We start from the raw sequence: 20,301 nt of genomic DNA, 5'->3' as shown, positions 1-20,301 counted from the left end.
ATTCGATACGTTCCATCGCAAGCCAACCAATTCTACTTGCTCCGTCCTCCACTCCTCGCCGCCGACGCTGCTGAGTGCCGCACTTTGCTGTTCATAGGTCCCCGCAGGCTACTATTGTCTCCTTAAATTGGTAGGCTCCCTTGCGCCATGGTCATTTTCAGTGGAATTTGTTGCTTCATGTATGTAATACCGATAGTTGGTCAAAATATTCAAAATATAGGTACTGATGATCCATGCGCGCTCGCACTTACAGAAGTTTTATAAGTCTAATATGCGACAAGCTAATTCAGATTTTCCATATGCAGATCAGTTGCATCTGTAGGGTAGACTTGTACATACTTTCATATCTGCAAATGCGACTTTGAAGTTCTGTGTTGAATACACGTGATGGCCGTCCTATTGATAATGTCATGAAAGGACAACGAAGTTGGTACTGTCATGCAAGGACATTGAAGGGAAGAGTGAGTTTGCCATATCTTTCTGTTCTCATATATGAGTGTCAATTCACATTAGTCTGATGCCTACTGGAATCATGTGCTAGCCTGATTATGACAAAAAGTGCAGCAACGTGTTGCAGTTGAAATCATGTATTAGTCTGATGCCTACCGGAGCCACTGATTGAGCCATTGGCAATTGATATAAAATTATCAATAGACTTGTCGACAACCACAACTATGTTCTTATAGAACCTTATCTTTAATACAGGGACCTGATGCTATACCCTATATGCATCTACAGAAAATATAGAAGGGATACAAGCCATCATATAGAAGGATACAAGCCATCTGGTCTACAGTACATTGTGCATGTTACACATAAAATGAATCTGTGTGAAACAATCTCATCCGAAGATACGAAATTAAATGTAACTTCTAAATATATGATATCTCAGATGCAGCAGTATATAAGCAAACCCTCTAATCTTAGCATAATGTAGTTAGCGTCGCATAAACGAAGATACAAATTCTTGTTCCAAACTGTGGCATCTCGAGGTCTCTTGAGGTGGTATATGTGCAGCATTAATAAGATCGATGTGTTTAAGTGAGTTCTTAGATTTTCCACATAGCAAAGGCTCAATATCTCCATCTTTTTTGGATAAATGATGTCTTTTTCTCAGCCTCATTGTTCTTAAGGATTGCAACCTCATCTCCACTTCTTTCATAGACGGTCGCTCTCCTCCTTTTACCCTTAAGCATGCTTCTGCAAGTAAGGCAATTTCACTAATCTCTTCCTGGTCTGCTTCTTCCACAACTTGAGTATCCATTATTTCAATAAGAGACCCTTGGTGAAGTCCTTCAATGAAGAAATGGGACAAACTTTGCTTTGCACCTAAATCATTAATAAAAATTGGCTTCTTTCTTGTCAAGAGTTCCACAAGTATTACCCCAAAACTGTATACATCACTCTTCTCCGATAGTTGACCGGTACGATAATACTCTGGATCCAAGTAACCAAATGTTCCTTGAACAATTGTCACCACATGGGTCTCATCAAGTGAAAGAGATCTTGAAGCACCAAAATCTGAAACCTTTGTGGTGAAGTTGTCATCCAAGAGTATATTTGAAGACTTGACATCTCTGTGAAAAATTGGTATTGTAGCTGCTGAGTGTAGATAAGCCAGAGCCCCGGATGCTTCCACTGCAATCCTCAGGCGATCATCCCATGAAAGCAAGCATTTTACTGTAGTATCCGTGTGAAGAAGTTCATACAGAGTGCCATTTGAAATGAACTCATAGACAAGCAAGGGAACTTCATCTTCTAGGCAGCAACCAAACAGTTTCACCACATTACGATGGATGATTTGGGACAAAATGACAACTTCATTGATAAATTGGTCTATCTCTGTTTGCTCCACTATTTTGGATTTTTTTATGGCCACCACACGTTGGTCTGATAGAATCCCTTTATAAACTGTTCCATGTCCTCCATGACCAAGAACACGAGTAGCATCAAAGTTGTTAGTCGCCTCCTCTAGTTCCTCCAATGAGAATATCTTTGTTTTGCTAGCAGCGCTTTCATCTGAGATCAGTTGCTCCAATAGCAAACCTTGATTTTTCTTGAAGTATGCTCGCCGAAGTCTCTTTTGGATGCCTTTCTTCCACTTATTGGCAAGTAGAATTACCCCCAATCCAATAAATATGGAGCCAAGGCCACAACCAGTTCCAATTGCAATACCTATATCCATTTGTTGTTGTTATGAAATCATGTTAACGTTTACAAATTATAATTTCAAGGGAGTTTTGTATGCTATGGCTTACCTAAAAGAAGATTTCGTTGCTTAGCTGATGTAACACAACGCCGCTTGATGAAATCAAATTCTTGGGTATGAGAGCACGGTGTGCACATATAGCTTCCAGGAATGTTTTGACATGTACCGTTGCAGTAGTTTGGCAGTGAGCATTCATCAATATCTGTAGACAGTTAATTCTCGTTATTTATATATGTTGATCATCATAATCTGTGGTTGCATACTTTCATACCAAGCCGATGAAAAGGAATCTTCTGTCTAAATCTGCCTAGTCGGATTTAACTACAAATTACAAATTTTTTAGAGTATGTGAACTTGTTAATTTTCTTTCCATGCATTTTCGGGTGTGAACTATGTTATGTTGTAGCACATAGTGAAGGAGGAAAGGTATGTACCTGTGCAGCCGTCCTGTATGTATGGATTTCCTGTGTAGCCAGTAGAACACTTGCAACGATATCCCATAAATGTTTTCCCATGGATCACGTTTTTGCAATCACTGTATCCACTGCGGCATGCATACTTACTTCTATTCCGATGCATAGCTTGTTCACAAGATGAATTTGTAACTGCCCATCGTATAACAATGTCATATTCCATAGAAAAATCAAATTCGTCTTCCACAGGGCCGTCGTCCATGTACGCGTCTCCCCTTTCGTTGGCCTGAGCTATTATTACTTCTTTCCCGGAGCTAGCATTGTTTAGCACGTTGCTAACCATCAGAGTCCCATCTTCTACTGACAGACCAGTCACGTGATACTGTGCATATCTTGTGCTAAAAAGCGTCTCATTTGCGGCTGTACAGTTAAGTAGGAACCTTTTGTTTCCGAAACAATCTTCTTCAAGCCCGAAAGGGAAGGGAATGGACATGTTCCCACATGACCTCTGGCAGTGTTCTTTAGGCTTGGGGTTGTAATCTGCTTCATAACAATAGATTGATAAGAGTAAGAACAAGAAGATAAAATGTTAAATATTTTCTTTTTTTTAGAGAAAAGCAAGCTGGGAGCACCTTGCATGCATCCTTCGGAAAGGTAAGCTTTGGCTGTGAAATAATAATTATTATAATAGTAGCAGTAGCAGCTGTAACCTCCATATGACTCATTTTGGCAATAGCTGTCGGTGGCACAAGCATAACTTGCGTTGTTCATCTGCGCGCTTTCGCAGCTTGGTTGGTCCATGATGGCAACCTTAAGTGCAGTGTCATCAATCTTGCTTGCATTTGTCCAACTTGAGAAAAGATCAGTCGCATTTTCCATGTACTCATCTCTAATCGACATGAAAGCCATGATGCCAGGGTGCAGAGGATGTGACTGTGCTGCCATATTACCAGCCCGAACAATTGTTCCTTGAAAGCCTGAGATGTCGTTTTGTAGAATGATGGAACAGCAACCAAACCCATTGCAAGGCCCTTGATTCGGCAATACCTTGCCGTGGCACCTGCTCATGCAGGAGCCGATAGGGTTCCTCACAGAGTCAAACAAGTCAACATCAAAATCGCAGCCTAGGAATAAGAAAGTGGTATAACTGGGGATAGTAATACCCTTGGCGGGGGCATTCCAAGATATATTGTGGGTGTTCGTACCAGATTCTTCCAAGCTACTGTTGAAGAACATAGCTGGGATGGATACCAAGGAACCATCAATGTGATTAACCTGAGTTGTGCTGTTACCCAGAAACAATTTTGGAGGTTGAGTGGTGTGGTTGCAAGTAAGCTCGAACTGGAAGCCTTGTCGGAAGCAGCCGGGCCCAATGCCGAAGGGGTAGGTGATGTTGACAATCCCACAGCTGGAGGGGCAGTGACTAGCTATGGTGGCAGCGGACGGGACATACAGTATCCCTCCGTCATTTGCGGATGCAGGTGGCATGGCCGGCAACGCCAAGCACGCCAGAGCGAACACCATGGCACAAACCATTACTCTACTCGAGCTCATCATTAAGCCAATCAGCTTGTCTGCGTGGTGTTTAGTGTCGGGATTATATTCTGGGCTACCGGAACTACTACTCATATTTAAAAGCTATAGATACGGTTTCGTGCATGCGCAGATACTGTATAAAGCCGTCGTGAGCAAAGATTCTAACCCGCCATAATTCCACTGTCCCATCAGATGTTACGGTCGTCGCCCGCCCGCCGGCACCGGGTGGTACGATCGCGAGCGGCTGGACTCTGGACTGTGAGTGCTGTGGTAGTTATGTGGTCATATATCACATTCATCATTCAGTGCGTGATTGAGAGTTTACCAGGGTAGACTTTGAATTGCCACCTAGTCACGAGTCAATCAAAATACATTTTTGAAGTGCAATTCTTGCATATGTACTCTCTCCGACTCCGAGGCAAATCATAGTTTCTTTAGCTTTGTTATTTTTTTTTTCTATCTTTGACTGAGTTTTTAGAGAGCTATAGTAATATTTACATGATCAAATAAATACACTACCAAGACATTTTCATTGACAACTAATTTGATGTTGTAAATATTGATAGCTTTTTCATAAACTTGATCAAAATCAGAGATGTACGACAACACTAAAATAAACTATAATTTGAAAAAGATGATAAGGCATACTCTTGGTGGGAGTTAGTTATATACCATCAAAATAAAAGGCCCACTTTGGTTTGTTTGCACATACTGCAGCTTCATATTCGAGTAGGTATGTAATATGTATTTGTAGACTAAATAAAATGGGTTGTATATAAATATTCATACTTAGTGGTCTTTCCGTTCTAAATTGTAAGTCGTTTCGGCATTTCTAGATATATATAGCTTTTACTATACACCTAGATATACACTATGTCTACATATAAGTAAAAAGTATAAATCTAGAAAACCAAAACGACTTACAATTTAGAATAGAGGGAGTACAAATTATAAACCAAATGCTCTCGATGTAAAGATCCAAGATCTCTCGTTGTATTGGGAAAAATAAAATTGCTCATGAGATTCCTTGATCGGTTGCTCCAATATTTTAAAGAACTTTATTAAGTCTAAACTAGTACCTCTACTTCATAATATTTATTCAGTATGCTTACCAAGGTGACACAAAACTTAAAGTTTTTTATGAAAATAAATTATTTCTTATTCTTATGACATAGATGAAGTACCAAAAATCTATATATTTTTGTGTAAAAAACAAATATGATGCAAAATACATCAAATATTAATCAAGAATCTTGCTTCTTATCCATGAGAACCGGATAAACATTGTGGAACATGTAAAGTAATTCCTAATAGCTTGTATCACTACTACATATAAACCATTTTTTAGAGGTGCCTTCTTTTTTGTGTAGAGGCAGCTCTATCAAAATCCGCCTCTAAAAATGGTTTGCCACTATAAATCGATTTTAGAGGTAACAAGGCTTTTGAGCCACCTCTAGAAATGCTTCCTGTTTTTAGAGGTTGGTTGGCAAACCAAACCGCCTCCAAAAATGCAATTTTTAGAGGCACCTAGACTTTCCATACGCTCCTAGAAATGGAGGCATTTATAGAGGTGGTTGGGAATTCTAGCCGACTCAGAAATGGATTTTTTAGAGGCAGTTGACAATTTGGCCTGCCTCAAAAAGGTTTTGTACCAAAGTTTTAGTACTCAAAGAGATCTACAATGTTGTAGCTGACGATTTTTCCATTTGAAATCATTTAAGGTCAGAAAATTTTGTTTTAAGTTTTTATAATTTGAAATTCAATATTAATTTTTCAAATGTCCTCGAATGGAGAAACAAAACCAAAGTTCCAGTACTCGAAGGGATCTACAACTTTGTACATGACTACATTTTGTAGTGCCTTAGGAATTATGTTTGAAGTTTTTAGATTTTGAAATTTATTTTTTTTTTAAAAATTTCAAAGTATCTCGGATGGAGAAATGACCTAAACCAAAGTTGTAGTGCTGGAAGATATATGCACTTTTTAGTTGATAACTTTTTTATTTGAAATCATTTAGGACCCAAAATTTATGTTTTAAGATTAATGATTTTGATATTCATATTTTTTTGAATTTTTCAAATGGCCTTGGAAGGAGAAACGACATAAACCAAAGTTGTAGTACTGGAAGATGTATGCAACTTTATAGTTGATGACTTTGTCATTTGAATTCATTTAGGACCCAAAATTTATGTTTTAAGATTAATGATTTTGCTATTCATATTTTTTTTTACATTTTCCAATGACTTCGGAGGGAGAAACGGCCTACACCAAAGTTGTAATTGAAGTGATTTAAAGCTTTTCATTTCAAACTTTTTTATTTAAGTTTGTTTAGGATCTCAAATATGCATTACAGTGTTCGCTAAAGTGAATACAAAAGGAAAATATCAACCACTTAGTTAGTTACAAGTCACTCTGAGGCGCATTGGTACAAAGCAACATAACTAATAATTCTGGAAAAATGATTTCTAGAGACAGTTGAGTTCTAGTATATCCCTAACTTTTTAGAGTTTAAACTAGATTTCTTTGCCCTGTTTGGTGTCTTGGAATTAAGAGAAATTGAAAATAATCTAATAATAAAATAAGAAGCACTTTCTAGATATTGGTTTTAATGTCATGGAATCCAAACAAGCATAATGAAAAAGTGGACGCTAAAATTAGAAATAATAGATGAAATCCCTGTGCCTTATTTTTGCTAATGTTTCCCCACTTTACTAATATAGCGGACTAACTATATACTCCCACTGTCCATAAAAGAATGCAATTCTAGTATAATACCAAGTTAAAATATTTTAAATTTAACTAACTATAAGTAAAAATATTAATATAATATTAAATACGTATCATTTGATTTGTCATAAGATATATTTATCTAATGCCATAAACATTAATATTTTTATCTATATATTTAATTAAACTTTAGACACATTAACTTAAAATTACTCCTACTCGCACATTCTTTTGTGGACAGGGGGGGTTAGAACCACTTACATGGTCGATGGAGTTTTGAGTCTTCTCATGAGTTACCGTCTATGTATTGTGAGCAGCAGCTGAAATGACTGAAACTAATTCAGCGTTTAGTCTGTCCATACATTTCTCAATCCTTACAGCAAGGCTGATGTGATAGTGGCGTTTACTCTTTCTACAGCTAGCAATTGCGAGGACTGACTATAGTATGGTGTATGGAACAGTATGCTGGGAAGCAGAAGTTTTTGTCTACTTGACTCTCTAGAACGTACTCCCTCCATCTTAGAATTACAGTCTCAGAATTATTGTCATTCTAGGAATGAGCACGACAACCAATAAGCAAGGAAAAAAGACCAAAATAGCCCCACAATGTCTCTGTCATGTTGTCGGGGACCAATACTAGGTACCTGAAGAGGAGGAGCTAATAACCATCAATGATTGATTCATCCGAGCAGTCAAGAGCGCGACTACACCTCTTGCTGGGCTCCGCCTCGTCTGACCACCAAGGCCAGCGGCTCCTCCTTGTCCGACTCCTAAGGGTTGGCTCCTCCTCGGTGGACACTAAGGCCGCGGGTTCCGCCTCGCCCGACCCCCTAGGGTCGGCTCCACCTTAGCTGACTCCCAAGGGCTAACTCCATCTCGTCCGACCCCCGAAGGTCGGCTCCGCCTCGCCCGACGCCTGAGGGCCAACTCCGCCTCGCCCGACGTCTGAGGGCTGGCTCTGCTTCGGCTGACTCCCGAGGGTAGGCTTCGCCTTTGCTAAAAACTCCCGAGGGTAGGCCCCGCCTCAACCGACCCTTGAGGGTCGGCTCCGCCTCGGCCGATGTCTGAGGGCTGGCTCCACCTCGCACGATCCCTCGAACACGGTTCCTAACAGAAGCTCACGTCGCCGCCAACCACTATAGGCCACAAAATACCACTCAAGGTCAAACTTCTGGCATCGTGCAGGGAGCTGTCACATCCCAGTACGACCCATCCCTACGACATGTCATTCCGGGAAACTCACATCGCCCACAGTGACGGATACGTGGTCACTGTGCAACCAACTCCCTGCCTGACCACCGTCCTACGCCAGTCAACCGGCGTTAGTTGACTGGCACTGTACCGCTAGCCCCCGCATGGCTTTCTGTCAGAGGACCCTTTGACCATTCCGTCCACTCGGATGGGACGGAAGACAAAAATGGTGCACGACGCCCGCACGTAAGCTACAGCGACCAATAGGACCCCGGTACCACGCCGCTGCCACCATGATCTACAGGGTCAGCAGGACCCACACGAAGAGGAGGATGGTGCACCTCTGGGAGCCTTATTTCTCTGTCCTTTCTCCTGGGGGTGGTAAACCCCTGCTTCCCCTTGACTTATAAAAGGGAAAGTAGGGCGTCCCACTGAGGGGGCGATTCATCGGACAAACATACCGCATCACACCAGAGACTTGGGAGCTACCTCCCTCTCTCGCCAGTTTGTAACCCCCTACTACAAACTCAGTGCTAATAACACGAGTAGCTCGAAACTGTATGTAGGGACATTCGGCCTGAACCAGTATAATCCTTATGTCCTCTTAGCACACCATCCGGGTCAGGCGCGCAATATACAAATTTACTAGCCGGTGCTTACTCAAAACACCAATAGTTGGCGTGCCAGGTAGGGGTCCTTTGCGCGTCTCGACATCAACACCAGGCCTCGGATGGCTAATCGCAATGTCAGCTGGGTCCCGGGCGCGCGCGTGCGTTTCGGGAACCTGGACTTCGTCATTACGACGGAGGGAGAGTTGGTTCGGTCTTCCGCTGCCACACAACCCCTCCTCTTCACTGGCCTCAACGCAATCGTCGAGGCGCCCGAGGAGCTACAGCTACCTACAACAGAGGTCCATGCCCCCGGAAGCAACTAGTCCCTCAGCCTCGACTATGGAAGGCCACGCACCGCGGGTTTGGTGCACGAGCATCTCGAGCTCCACCGTGATGCGCGTGACACCCTCGACGCTCGCAGACACGAAGCGCCCTCAGAACAACCTGACGAGGACGTACTGGTCCATCTGGCCCAATAGGGTGGTGGGCCGCGCACCGTGGTTCTGGTGCATGAGCGTCCCAGCCTCCACCGCGATGCCCGTGACACCCTCGATGCCCGAAGGCGTGCCTACGGCGATGCGAAGGAGGGGGCCAGCCATGGCTACCATCCATGCCATGGCAGACGCTATGACAGCGGTGAGGACCGGAGCCCAAGCCCTGACTTGACGAAACCTCGGGCCTTTTGTCGACAGACCCACAAGGGCAAGGCAAAGCGGGACGAGGACGCCGACGATGGCACCTCTAAGCCTCCCAACAAAAGGAAGAACAAGCGGCGGTGCGAGGGCTCCCTAGTGGCCAATGCTGACCATACAGGGGGCCGAAAGCCCGCGGAGGGCACCCCGAGCCACTTCGAGAAGCTGCTTGAGGGGCCATGCCCGAACCATGCCTTCCCCGTCAAGCACCTCTACAAGGACTGCGTTCTCTTGAAGCGGTTCTTGTCCGAAAGCTCTAACAAGGGGGAGCATAGGATGGAGCCCAGCTAGACAAAGCACACGATGTCGCCCTCCTTCGCTCAGCCAAGTATGCAAGGACCGCCACAGGCTCTCCCCGCCGTAGGAGGGACTACGCGTCATCAAGGAGATGCTCCGACTAGGCGCCTACTAACTCAACGGCGATATCTTCATCAACGCCTGGAACATTGAGCAGCTATGTCACTTTTACCCCTAATAAACGCGCACTTCCTGTTATTATTAGTTTCGTTGTCGAACTCCCCGATCTTTTGTGACACCCAACCCCAACAAACGGCGGGGGGTCGGGCCTCACTCGAGGGCTAATAAGGACATATCTATCCAGTAGATAATCTCTACGTCTACCCCTTTTTCACGATTAAGATCCAAAAGCGAAGTTTGCGGAAATAAACCCTGAGTAAAACTGGTTGGACCACGAGAAATCTATGCCCCAGTGGCTACGGCGTCTTGGCTCACCAGCGTAATCTGAGTTTCCTTTCCGCACCCCAGGCTTTTTTGGCCTTAGGCATGGAAAGGGCCTGTACGCTTTAAAAATCTATCCGCCTAGCAAACATTCTCAGTGCCTGGCCCCCCTTTCATGTTAAAACCTAGGAACTAGGTTTACGGGAATAGGCTCTGAGTATAACTGGTCGAGCTTCGGGAAACCTATGCCCTAGTGGCTATGGCGTCTCTTCTCACCAGCGTGATCAGAAATGGCTCACGCGCATCCTGAGCTTTTATGGCCTTAACGACAAAAACGGTCGGAATGCACTAACCTTTTTATACAAAAAGGGGAGAAGAACTAAAAAGTTGTTTGCTATAGCAAAATTTAAGAGCTTTTCCATTTATTACAAGTTCCCCGCTTGGCTTATCTGCCTAACTAAATTCTTGCGCAGGATGTCCTCATCCTCTGTCTCCGTAGGAAAGTCTTATCTCAGTAGGTAACACAAGTCGATCGGACAGCGTGGCCACTATAGGGAAATAGGAGGGGAGCAGTAGGATGCCCCGCGCGGGTTATGCCAACCCCATCGCAAGCAACAGACTCGGATCCTGCTCGATCATGTTCGATAAGAGCTTCCCGAACCCATCACTCTTATCATCAAGATAAAACCTGTACCCAGGTCGATCGAACGGCTCCAGGAAGCTACCGAAAAACGAGCGCATGCCTATCCAAATATTCCCTACGAAGGATCCGCCGAGCAATAGTTCGCCCTCAAAGACTACGGGCCGCCGCAGGTAAGTGGGATACGGAGCTGAAAACGCTCCTATGGCCCATTAACGCCTAGGAGTTCGAAGGCTGGCCAAATAGTGGGTTCACGGCCACTCTAGGGCACGCTAGAATGAGGGGAGGTTAAGGACGGACTAGCTAACGGCCAATACCTGAAGCGCGCAGAATGCCTCGGGCGTCCCGACCCTCGTTTCGAGTCTTGGATGATGCAGGGTCCATGGTTTTTCCCCAAAGAAAGGCATCGAGCCCTCAGCCTGGTCGAACGGATCCAAAAACTATATGGACCGGCCGCCAAGAGTCTAGAGTCAGTCACCAACTGACCTCGAACTGGGCCCCCACGAAGGGGATGTCGGGGCTCCACTCGAACAAGCCCGTTAACAACTCACCGAGCATCGTACTCCGTCCAGCGAGGAAAGCATGGCATGGCTCAGCCCCTTCGTTCTAGCGAATGGATGCATGAGGGATGACGATCACAAGATGAACCGACCCCCTGACCGGACCCCTGCTACGCATGGGGGATCGAGGACTCGGCATCGCAAAGTGACCGAACACACGGTCGCAAACAAACGACGAGTCACTTCTGGCTACGCAAATCGAGGGCAGGGTAACGCACGAAATACGGCGGACCCCTCCCAAGCCTCACAAGGCTCTGGGGCTCAAGCTGCCCGACCCTAAATCGGAAGACCAAGGTTTGAAGGCCGACCCATGGGGGTCCGAGGCCGCCTCATGTCAAACAAGAGCTAGGGGAGAAAACGCAGATGAGCCCCAGCGGCCTTCACCCGACCCGCATAGAAGCGGACAGGGTCATCCCAACCTTCTCGTTCGATCCTAGCCCCTCGCCGAGCCCATAGAATCCCCATTGAGGGCGCATCTGTTGGAAGACGGGTTAAGGGGCGGTGGAACATCACATGAAGGCTCTGCCGAGCCCATCACAAACGACGAACCCAGATTCCACTCGAACATACCCGTTAGCGAGCTCACCGAACGCATCACTCAAGCCATCGAGGCAAGTAACGTTAGCTCAACCCCCATGGTTGTGGAAACCACGGATGATGCAACAATCACAAAGTCAAGCCGACCCTTGATCGAACCCCCGCTACATGAGGGGGTTCGACAAAAGTTGGACTCGCAAGGAGACCGAACACGCAGTCATAGAACAATAGCTCGAATCCTAGGGATGAGGTACGTACGAAAACAAGAGACGTTTTCTCCTATTAATTTCGCTATCCTCTCCACAATCTTTAGTGACCCATGACCCCAGCAACGGTAAGGGGTCGGATCTCACTCGGGGGCTGATAAGGGTATAAATACACCTTTTCTAAAACAGTCGCCGTGCCCAACCTCTTCCTCACGTTAAATCTAGTGGCAAGGTCTATGGAAACAAATGATTGAGCATGGCCGGTTGGACTACGAGAAACCTACGCCCCTATGGCTATGGCACTCTTGCTCACCAGCGCGATCAGAATTTCCCTCCTACACCTTGGGCCCTGCGATCTTAAGCAAACCGAAGGGTCAGAACACATGAACCCCTTTCCACACATAAAAAGGGAGGAAGAACAAAGTTAGTCAAACAAAACAAAATAATAAGTTTGTGCGATAGCGTAGAAGGGTCGGAATTTGTCTGCTTGTTACATGAACGATTACTCAACCTATCTGACTAACTAACCCCTCCGAGGTAGAACTGTGTCTTCTATTTTGTCCGCCAGGTCCCGCGAAAGAGGAGCCACCGCCGCCTCTATCTCATCCAGCTCGGCATCAGTGTAACCAGGCATAAAGCCAAGGCTCATCGTCTCCAGGTCGATGATGTCCCCATAATGAGAACGAGCAATCGCGAAGGATTAATGGACCCCGGTGTGAAGGGCGTCCCTCTCGAGCTGGCGCACCCACGCCGTGATCTCAACGGCATGGGCCGCAAGCGAACCGGTCCCCTCTAACTGCACCACCTCTAGGTCATCGCAGACCACTCCAAGGGCGGCGCTCAGGATACTGAGCTCGTTGCTCTCCGCCTAAAGGTTCCTCTTTGCCTCAGCGAGCTCTGTGGCCAGACCGACAGAGACACCCTCAGCCTCTAGCCTTTGGGTTGTTACGGCTCCAAGCTTGGCCTGGAGGGAGCTGATCTTTTGCTGCGCTTTGTCTCACTCTCGAACGGCCTAGTCGCGCTCCTCGTGGGCCACTCCACGTTCCGAGCGGAGCCTCTTCGCAGTTTGGTGCAGCTCATCCCGCCCCTTGCGTAGCCAGGCGACCGCCTCGGCATCCTGACTCACCCTCCGCTCTAGGGCTACGAGCTTCTCCTCGGCTCCCAGCCTCAGCTCCCGCTCCCTCTCAGCCTCAGCCAGAAGGTCGAGGATCCACCGGTGGGTCTCAGCGTCCCTCTGAAGCAGCTCATCCCACTCCCTCCTGACTCTGGCGGCCTCCTCGTCATCTTGTAGCGCCCTCGCCAATAGGGCCTCGAACGCCATCTCGGTCTCCTCCTCATGCCAACGGGCCTCGGCATCCCGTAGTCGGAGACTATCCGCCTCCTCGGCAAGGGGAGTCAGCTCGGCCACCCTCTGCTGGGCGGCAATGAGCTAGGCGGTCACATCCCCGCGCAGTCGCGCCTCTTCGATGAGGCGGTCCCAGTTCTCCATCTGCTCATGAAGGAAGCAAGATTTCTCCCGGCTGCGAGCGATAAGGGACTGAAAAAAGATGATGGTCAGAACACAAAAATACATGAAGAAAGAAGAGGACGAATGGAGAGCAAGATCAAGGGAATACCCGGCCAGTGGGAACAATGACTTCACGTAGGGCGCCCCTCATCGAGACTCTCCTGCTCCATGCTCTCAGCGGCATCGTCGGGGTGAAGAGTGTCGATGTCGATTCCTGCGGATTCATCCACCAGAATAGGGGCTCGTCCCGCACGGGCCAGTGGTTGCCCCCCGACATCAGGGCCGGGACGATTCCTCACCGGTCCTCTCTGCCACCACCACGACATCTGGGAACCCCTTGGCCACGTCCCCCTCCGTTCGGCCCACGTCGGGCGCCATCACTTGGGCCGCCGGTGGTGTGGGTGGCACTGCTGCCTCGGGCACCACCACGGCTACATCCGGCTGTGTCCCGTCTGTCACAGCCATTGCCGCCTTCGCCTGCGTCGGCGGGGCCTCGACCGGCAGTGGCGCGCCCGCCGCGGTCGGCGCCACAAGCGCGGCCGGCAGTTCCATCCGCCCCGTCGTCTGCAGCGGTATCACCTCCGTCGCCAGCCACTCGGCGACCTCCGAGGGCGTTCCTCAAGCCCCAGCGTCGGCTTGTCCCGCCGAGGGCACGGGCGCCACCGTGGGCGGCACATGACCGCCCGGCGAGGCAGTCGCACCGGCGTCGCTCCCGCCCAAAACGAGCGCAACGCCAACCGATGGTTGCCGCCCCGATCGGAGGGCGACACTCTTCTCTGACGCCAGCACCAAAGGATTACGCCGCTTCACGACGCTGCAAAGAAAGAAAAGCATAAGTCACGATGAAAACAGAGAAGAACAGAGAAAAACAAAGGAGCTGGTGACTTACATTAGCGCTGTTGGACGACGGATACGTTTGGGGGGCGAAACCCCAGACTCCTGCTCCACCATGTCGGGGCGGGGCTGTTTCGAGCCCGCCTCCTGCTCCCGGGCAGAGGGGTTCGCTCCCCTTGCATCTTGGGGCGCGATGACAGAGACACCCGCCTCTGTCGACACCTCGGGCGCAGCGGCAGATCCGCCCGCCCCTGTTGGTTCCTGGGGCAGGCCGACGGTCCGGCCCGTCTTCGCCGTCATTTGCGAATGCAGGTGGCATGGCCGGCAACGCCAAGCACGCCAGAGCGAACACCACGGCACAAACCATTACTCTACTCGAGTCATCATTAAGCCAATCAGCTTGTCTGCGTGGTGTTTAGTGTTGGGATTATATTCTAGGTTACCGGAACTACTACTCATATTTAAAAGTTGAGTAAAGTGCACCGGCGGTCCTTGAACTTGTTCGGTTATGTCATCCCGGTCCCTAAACTGGCAAATCGACCGTTCAGGTCCTCAAACTTATTCATCTGTGTCATCCCAGTCCCTAAACTCTTAAATCGCTTATTTAGATCCTCAAACTTGTTCGACTGTATCATCTAGGTCCATAAACATGCAAATCACCCGTTTAGGTCCTCAAAGTTATTCAGTTGTGTCATCCCGGTCCATAAATACTATAACTTGTGAATTTAATATATATTTATAAAACTATCCAAAAATTATAAATCTAATTTTGTTAGACTCCTAGTAACATGTACTTTAAATTAGAATAAAAGAAACCACCATGTACTTTCTATTTTTAACCCTATAGTTCAATAACTAAATAGGCACATACATTTTTAGGATTTATAAATTATACGTGACTATTTAGTCATTTAACTACATAGTTAAAAATAGAAAGTACATGTTGATTTCTTTTATGATTTAAAGTACAAGTTATCAGGAGTCTAACGAAATTAAATTTATATTTTTTGAACAATTCTATAAATATATATTGACTTTATAAGTTTACAATATATTTACAATATTTAGGGACCGAGATGACACAACTGAACAAGTTTGAGGACCTAAATGGATGATTTGCATGTTTAGCGACCTAGATGATACAGTCAAACAAGTTTGAGAACCTAAGCGAGTGATTTGTGAGTTTAGGTACCGGGATGACACAGATGAACAAGTTTGAAGATCTAAACGATCGATTTGTGAATTTAGGGACCGAAATAATACAACCGAATAAGTTGGAGCACCGCCAGTGGACTTTACTCTTAAAAGCTATGGATACGGTTTCGTGCATGCGCAGATACTGTATAAAGCCGTCGCGAGCAAAGGTTCTAACCCGCCATAATTCCACTGTCCCATCAGATGTTACGGTCGTCGCCCGCCCGCCGGCACCGGGTGGTACGATCGCGAGCGGCTGGACTCTGGACTGTGAGTGCTGTGGTAGTTATGGCAACCCAAAGTGCAGCGTCATCAATCTTGCTTGCATTTGTCCAACTTGAGAAAAGATCAGTCGCATTTTCCATGTAACGATCTCCAATCGACATGAAAGCCATGATGCCAGGGTGCAGAGGATGTGACTGTGCTGTCATATTATCAGCCCGAACAATTGTTCCTTGAAAGCCTGAGATGTCGTTTTGTAGACGGATGGAACAGCAACCAAAACCATTGCAAGGCCCTTGATTCGGCAATACCTTGCCGTGGCACCTGCTCATGCAGGAGTCGATTGGGTTTCTCATAGAGTCAAACAAGTCAACATCGAAATCGCAGCCAAGGAAGAAGAAAGTGTTATAATAACTGGAGATAGTAATACCCTTAGCGGAGGCATCCCAAGATACATTGTAGGTGTTCGTACCATATTCTTCCTTGCTAGTACCGTTGAAGAACATAGCAGGGACGTAAACTAAGTTACTATCTCCTATGCTTATGTAAGTAACCTGAGTTTTCTCGAATACGCAAAAGATTTGCGTATCATTATAATTAAGAAGAAGAGTTTAACCATACACACGACACGCTTCTAATGAGCGTCTAGGAGATCTTATAGTTATGACTGGACCTTCCTAGCAGACTGTTGGTAAATAACCTGAGTTGTGCTGTTGCCCATAAACAACTTTGGAGGTTGAGTGGTGTGGTTGCAGGTAAGCTCGAAGCGTTGTCGGAAGCAGCCGGGCCCAATGCCGAAGGGGTAGGTGATGTCGACGTTCTCACAGCTTGAGGGGCAGTGATGAGCTAAGGAGGCAGCGGACGGGATATACAGTATCCCTCCGTCGTCACCCGACGCTGCAGATGCAGCCGGCACACCCTGAGCAGGCAAGGCCGCCAAGCACGCCAGAGCGAACGCCATGGCACAAACCATTACTCTACTTGAGCTCATCATTAAACCAATCAGCTTGTCTTCGTGGTGTTATTAGTGTCGGGGTTCTGGGTTACGGGACTACACATATTTAAAGGCCATCGATACAGTTTCGTGCACGCGTAGATACTCCTGTCAGGAGCAAATTAACACGCCAACCTCATAATACTCCTGTCCCAGCAGATGTTATGGTCGTCGCCTGCCAGGTACTTCACGCGCGGTCGCTTTGGCTAGCGTCTATATGACTGTGTGTGGTCTGGTAGTTATGAGGCATATCACAGTGCGTGATTGAGAGTTTACCAGGGTTCAGGCCCGAAATGATCGAATTTCTGTGAAATTTATCTATTTTGGTGAGGACCGAAACAATACTATACCGGTCAAAGATTTTGATTAAATTCGAATTTTAGTTTACTCTAGAGTTGAAAAACAAATCTACGAGTTCTTCATTTCTATTAAATGCATACCTACCAAGCTATAATTCAGTCGTCGCTGGGACCAAAAACGACTCGCCAAGTGCGTTGCTCACTAGCTAGCTCCCAAAGCTCATTGCTAATGGGCCATGGCAAAACCAAATAAACGAGTTAACGGCTCGCCAAGTGCGTTCATTTGGCAACACTGCCATGCTGGATGATTAAGGATTACACGTATGGTCTGCATCTCATGCTATGTATCTTTTTTCTTTTTTGAAAAAAAAGAGAGAGAACTGAAATCAATTCCTCACGCTATCTATCTTCTTTGAGAAGCTAACCTGCAAAGTTAATACGTGTATGCGAGTCTCTTTAGGGCACGTACAACGGGTCTCTTGACCCCGTCCCTTCGTCGCCGTTTTTACAAAAATCCCCTGTCGAAGCCTGGAGACGGAGCCAGCGTCGCCTCGCGAGGCGACGGAGCCGGCCCGTGCTCCGATGCTGAGAAGACGACCCGAGCAGCGTTGTACGATGCCGTCTTCCCAACTCGACGGAGCGCAGATCCGGGGCGCTCGCGCGGGCGGGAGGGAGCCGTCGCGCCAAAATATTCTTCAGCGACGGTGCTCGAGATGTCCGCGCGGATGCGGACGACCTCCAGCTGCTGCCTCCCGCCCGGCGGCTTCCTTTCCCCCATCCCTTCTCGTCTCGCGGCCGCCGCAGGCGAAACCCCTCGTCGCCTCGCGCTGCGCCGTCCACCGCCGAATCTCCCCCAGGTTCGAGGGTTTCTGCCTTCTCAACAGCCCGATTCGGTTGGCGCACGTATTCCTCTGTCTAATTTGGTCCCATGGGCGTTCGTTCGACGCAGGTTAGGGGAGTGGGTATCTGTTGTTTCAGCTGAGTTAGTCGGGGGACTGGTTGTGGGCGGAGATGTTGGTGCTCTTCGAAACCCCCGCTGGGTTCGCCCTGTTCAAGGTGCTCGACGAGGGGAAGCTCGACAAGGTCGAGGTGAGTCACCGCCGCTGCAATTTCTAGAGTCTGGTTTTGATTGGGTTCGTTAAATTTGGTCTGCTCCGTGCTTTTCTTTTGAGTTATCAGTGCTAATGTGCTACGCCTTTGTGTTCTTGTTGTTGGCAGGATCTATGGAAGGAGTTCACGACGTCGGACTCAGCAAGAAAGGTTTGTGATTCTCTTAACCTTCAGAAGTTCGGAGCACAAACGGTTTTTTATTTTTTTCATTTCATGCTCCCGGCGTAGGATCTGTCACGTTATGACATTCTGCGTTTGTCAGTTTTGAACAAATGGCGTCAATTTATTTCTCAGAAAAGCTGGTCAGTAGTATTTCTCAATTTGTTACTTTTTTTTGAATGACCATCCCTCATTACATTTCTATTGTGTTGCAGAAAATTGACTGCCTTCACAATAGTGCTGTGATGGAGCTGATGAGAGGGCTGAGAAATCAGCTCACCGAGCTTGTAACTGGGTTGGGTGCACAAGACCTTGGTCCAATGAGCTTGGGATTGTCCCACAGCTTGTCTAGGTATAAGCTGAAGTTCAGTCCTGAGAAGGTGAGTCTTATATGGGTGCTACTGCCAATTTTATCTACCATGTTGTTCTATGCTCTGTGTCTGGCTTTTATTGTGTCGTCATCATTTGTGCTTGGCATGTAATTACCATTTTTCATATTGTACTCATGCATATTTATCCTATGATTACCTGTTGGTGTTTCTATGTTATCTTACTTTTGCAACATTCATAATATGTAACATCTTGCAAGTTTTGACTATTGAAGATTCTTCTAGTTCTTTTTTTATCAAATCAAAGAAACAATTTCGATTTGTTAAGTGATTTTTTTATTGTTTCTGTTACACAGGTTGATACCATGATCATTCAAGCCATTGGATTATTGGATGATCTTGACAAGGAGCTTAACACTTACGCCATGAGAGTTCGTGAATGGTATGGCTGGCACTTTCCAGAACTCACCAAAATAGTTACAGATAATATACAGTATGCCAAAGTTGTGAAGATGATGGGCAACAGAGCTAATGCAGTCAACCTTGACTTTTCTGAGGTGATTATTGACATCTAAATACGATCTCCAGCTGCTGCCGCACGGAGGATCGGAGGATCCCTGCACTGGGCATTGGCGGCGACGGCACCGCGTTCCCCGCTCCGGCATGCTCTCTGACCACGCCGTCTCGGTCCCGGGCGCGGCAGCCAAGCTATCTTACATGTGCAAACCCCATATCTGTCTTCTGATTCAGGCACGGGTTGTGATGGACTGATGGTGGTGTCTTTCTGTGCAGAGAAGCAATGCTGCTATACTACTCTGTGATACATGTATTTGTATTCTGAAAACTCAAGAAGGATCTGTCTTCCACTATCAAAGCTCGGCCAACACATAGGAAACTCAAGAAGGATCTAATCGAGCACATATGGCAACAAAGGAAATTAGATAAAAGACGTTGCATCTATATGAAATATAATTATTATATTGATGGTTTTTAAAAATATTGTAATTATGTTGCTCTTATTTATCCTTGATACATTTTCTATCAAATAGCCACATAATTGTATACAAAAATTTATTTATAGTTGATCCTAACTACATGCAAAGCATTAAACAGTTTAGAGACCGTCTCCCTGTCTGTGGGTTGTATGACCTGTCTTTATACCTGTCTGTATGATAGATTTGAGGCGCTTAGAGATGAACACCTGTCTGTGGGTTGTACATGCCCTTAGATCTTGCATGCATGGTTATTTTTAGCCAAACAAGAAAAGAAGTGAGATCTCCTTATCTTGTTCACCAGTCTTGCATGTGAAAGTGGGAATCAGCAACTTAAGAAATACGAAACCTTAATACTAGGTCAAGCGTTGTTTTGGTCGTATATAGGCAGAATAGTCTTTGTAGTCTTTGAACTACAAGGTACTAAAAAGTGTATAGCGCGAGCTGGTAGTGAATTGGTGTCGAGATAGGAGGCACTATTGCGGATGCTAAGTTCCAATAGCGGCATATGGTAATCACAATAAATTTAAGCATATATATATGATGAATAATGGGTATAAATATGCATTCAATTATATAATTATTCTTGAAGAACTTATCTCTAGCATACTTAAATTAAGAAAAAAAAACATGGCAAAAATTGCCAGCGGACACCGAAAGT

The 20,301-nt window shown here is 46.5% G+C and overlaps 2 protein-coding genes across 4 annotated transcripts; one reads left to right on the top strand and one right to left on the bottom strand.

The window, feature by feature from the left end:
• Positions 1 to 716: 716 nt before the first annotated feature.
• Positions 717 to 4,212, bottom strand: LOC136463819 (wall-associated receptor kinase 5-like). Its single transcript, XM_066462805.1, has 4 exons — positions 3,255 to 4,212; positions 2,644 to 3,162; positions 2,259 to 2,411; positions 717 to 2,175 (listed from the first exon to the last, which is right to left on the bottom strand). The coding sequence occupies exons 1-4, from the start codon at positions 4,177 to 4,179 to the stop codon at positions 938 to 940; spliced, it is 2,835 nt and encodes a 944-aa protein (XP_066318902.1). The 5' UTR covers positions 4,180 to 4,212; the 3' UTR covers positions 717 to 937.
• A 13,298-nt stretch (positions 4,213 to 17,510) lies between these two features.
• LOC136463818 (probable nucleolar protein 5-2) lies at positions 17,511 to 19,764 on the top strand. 3 transcript variants are annotated; one of them, XM_066462803.1, is made up of 7 exons: positions 17,512 to 17,907; positions 18,000 to 18,139; positions 18,269 to 18,310; positions 18,535 to 18,699; positions 19,005 to 19,090; positions 19,237 to 19,367; positions 19,441 to 19,764. In XM_066462803.1, coding segments are annotated over exons 2-7 (504 nt in total). In that variant the 5' UTR covers positions 17,512 to 17,907; positions 18,000 to 18,061; the 3' UTR covers positions 19,443 to 19,764. The 3 variants fall into 3 exon arrangements, with proteins under 3 accessions (XP_066318898.1, XP_066318900.1, XP_066318899.1); XM_066462801.1 differs by lacking the exon at positions 19,237 to 19,367 and having other exon boundaries at positions 17,511 to 17,907; positions 19,005 to 19,205; XM_066462802.1 differs by having other exon boundaries at positions 17,514 to 17,907; positions 19,237 to 19,764.
• The last annotated feature ends 537 nt before the right edge of the window (positions 19,765 to 20,301 follow it).

This window comes from Miscanthus floridulus, chromosome 7, assembly GCF_019320115.1.
Source record: "Miscanthus floridulus cultivar M001 chromosome 7, ASM1932011v1, whole genome shotgun sequence".
In the NCBI taxonomy this organism is placed as follows: Eukaryota; Viridiplantae; Streptophyta; class Magnoliopsida; order Poales; family Poaceae; genus Miscanthus; species Miscanthus floridulus.
The sequence above is the reverse complement of the archived record's forward strand: the minus strand, read 5'-3'. Positions and strand labels throughout refer to the sequence as shown.

What these genes read in the sequence shown, in the direction of transcription:
- LOC136463819 (XM_066462805.1), bottom strand. Translation starts at nt 4,179, where the DNA reads ATGATGAGCTCGAGTAGAGTAATGGTTTGTGCCATGGTGTTCGCTCTG. An exon ending in TTCCGAAGGATGCATGCAAG is followed by an intron (nt 3,163 to 3,254) that starts GTGCTCCCAGCT and finishes GTTATGAAGCAG; the next exon opens with ATTACAACCCCAAGCCTAAA. An exon ending in GCAACGAAATCTTCTTTTAG is followed by an intron (nt 2,176 to 2,258) that starts GTAAGCCATAGC and finishes AAATGGATATAG; the next exon opens with GTATTGCAATTGGAACTGGT.
- LOC136463818 (XM_066462801.1), top strand. Translation starts at nt 18,062, where the DNA reads ATGTTGGTGCTCTTCGAAACCCCCGCTGGGTTCGCCCTGTTCAAGGTG. An exon ending in GGAAGCTCGACAAGGTCGAG is followed by an intron (nt 18,140 to 18,268) that starts GTGAGTCACCGC and finishes TGTTGTTGGCAG; the next exon opens with GATCTATGGAAGGAGTTCAC. An exon ending in TGAAGTTCAGTCCTGAGAAG is followed by an intron (nt 18,700 to 19,004) that starts GTGAGTCTTATA and finishes TCTGTTACACAG; the next exon opens with GTTGATACCATGATCATTCA.